The sequence below is a fragment of the Mus pahari genome, chromosome 1, assembly GCF_900095145.1.
Source record: "Mus pahari chromosome 1, PAHARI_EIJ_v1.1, whole genome shotgun sequence".
In the NCBI taxonomy this organism is placed as follows: Eukaryota; Metazoa; Chordata; class Mammalia; order Rodentia; family Muridae; genus Mus; species Mus pahari.
In genome coordinates this window covers 77,858,173-77,860,415 of record NC_034590.1, presented here as the reverse complement: position 1 = coordinate 77,860,415, position 2,243 = coordinate 77,858,173, and the positions used below count along the sequence as shown (strand labels likewise).

The 2,243-nt window shown below is 35.0% G+C and overlaps 1 protein-coding gene across 1 annotated transcript; it reads right to left on the bottom strand.

The window, feature by feature from the left end:
- Positions 1–525: 525 nt before the first annotated feature.
- Positions 526–1,521, bottom strand: LOC110327237 (olfactory receptor 498-like). The gene has a single exon (XM_021206045.1). It carries the CDS (start codon positions 1,519–1,521, stop codon positions 526–528), a length of 996 nt encoding a protein of 331 aa, XP_021061704.1.
- Between the last annotated feature and the right edge of the window lie 722 nt (positions 1,522–2,243).

The following is a 2,243-nucleotide window of genomic DNA, read 5'->3' as shown; positions in this document are numbered from 1 at the left end:
AAGGTGTAAGAGCTGGAGCTGGTAGATAAATACAAATAAACAGTGTTTTCAAGGCACAACAGAATGGTTGCAGATATGGCCTCATGTTAACACTTTTGGCATCCACATGCTCACATTAGACAAAATCATAGCACATGGAGAGAACATGAGCATGAAGTCTACAGGTAGCTGAGGAGTTATTGGAAACTTATAACTTCCAGAAGGAAAGTAAGTTATCTATAAGGACATGCACTATTAATCTAACCATGCTTCAATAAAGCCTAAATATCTAAATATGTACAGGTACCACAAGATGAATTTGATAGAAAAAAAAAGAATAGTTGAATGTGTAGAGGAGGAAGCTATACTCAGAAGAGTTCAAGAGGGGCTGAACATGATCAAAATACATTGCATAATGATTTCAAAGACATATTAATAACTACAAAAGAGAAAATGCAATAACATATATTTATGTGTACTGGGAGAAAAAAGAGATTCAGGCAAAAGCAACAACAAGAAGGTGAATAACTAAACCTCAGATGATGGTCATACTGGGCAATTGTCATTATTATAGTGAGTTTTACAAAACAGGTTACCATAAGAAAATACTTTCTTACCAAGGTGTCTCTTCAGAGCATCCTTAATCTCATTATTCCTGAGGCTGTAAATGAGGGGGTTTAACATAGGGATAACAACTGTGTAGAATATAGATAACACCTTGTTCTGGTCAGTGGAGTAGCTGGACTTGGGCATCACATAAATGAACATAGTAGTTCCATAGAATAAAGTGACTGCAGTGAGGTGGGATGTGCAGGTGGAGAAGGCCTTGTATCGACTTTCAGTGGAGCGCATCTTGATAATCGTGATGAAAATACAGGAATAAGAGATGGCTATAACCAACACGGTTGTCATTGTAATAAAGCCAGCAGAAATTGAGGTAACAATAACAGAGACAGTGACATCAGAACAGGAGAGTTCCACCAAAGGAGCAAAATCACAGTAAAAGTGATTAATTCTATTTGGTCCACAGAAGAACAAGAAAAAGAAGGAAAGAGTGAAAAAAGAAGCATTAAGAAAACCCTGTGTGTATGATCCTATAACCAACTGGATACAAGCTTCTGTGGACATTTTTGTAGAATAAAGCAGTGGGTTGCAGATTGCTACAAAGCGATCATAGGCCATGGTAGCCAGAAGGAAGCATTCAACTGTCCCAAAGAAAGCAATTGAGGTAAACTGTATAGAACATCCACTGTAGGAAATAGTATTTTGTTTTACTAGGAAGTTAGCAAGCATATTGGGTGTGACAGAAGATGAAATGCCTATGTCAACAAAAGCCAAGTGGCTGAGAAAAAAATACATTGGGTGATGGAGCTGGGAAGAGACTCTGATGAGAAGGATGGTGCTGAGGTTCCCGGACACAGTCACCAGGTAGAAGCACAGGATGATGGTGAAGAGGATGACTCTAAGAACTGGGTCATCAGTTAATCCCAATAAAATGAACTCTGTAACTGCAGTGTGGTTCCTGTCCTTTAGGAGAGCCATGAGACACGTAGTTGCTTCTAGATTAAATCTGTGATGGTGATATTACAAAATTGGATTCATAAATAAGTCACTTCATCTCATTTAATAGGGGCATGGAGAGCATTACAAACTAATATATTATTCAAAATATTGAACCAATTATTGATGTTTTACCAGCATTGTCATTATTTGTACACTTATGTGCAACAATTATTTCAAAATTTTGCAAGCACAAATGCTAGAAATGTGTTATAAATAATAACACATAAACAAATTTTATTTACATTTACTTAAAATAAAGTATACAAGATTGTCATTAAGCCTAAAGTTTAAAATTATGAGACTTGGCCCAGTAAGATAGCTTGGTGGGTAAAGATTCTTGCCACCAAGACTGACATGTTCCAGCTAGAGTTTGATACTTGGAACCTAAAAGATGGGAAGGAATAACCAACTCCTAAAAGTTGTTCTTTGTCACCCACACATATTCTGTGTTACCAGTACCCTGTTACAAAAATAAATAAATGTATGAATACACAAATAAATAGATAGTTAAATATAAAATAATGTTAATCTTAAGAAAATATCAATGTATTTATTATAACCGTAAGAAAAGAAAAAAATATAAAAGCATAGAATTAAATAATGATGCCTTAAGTTATTGCTATTTTTAAATGATTACTACATTATCAGCACAGGATTTACAAAAATAAACTTTTATGTTTTCCCATTTTATTGCTATGTAT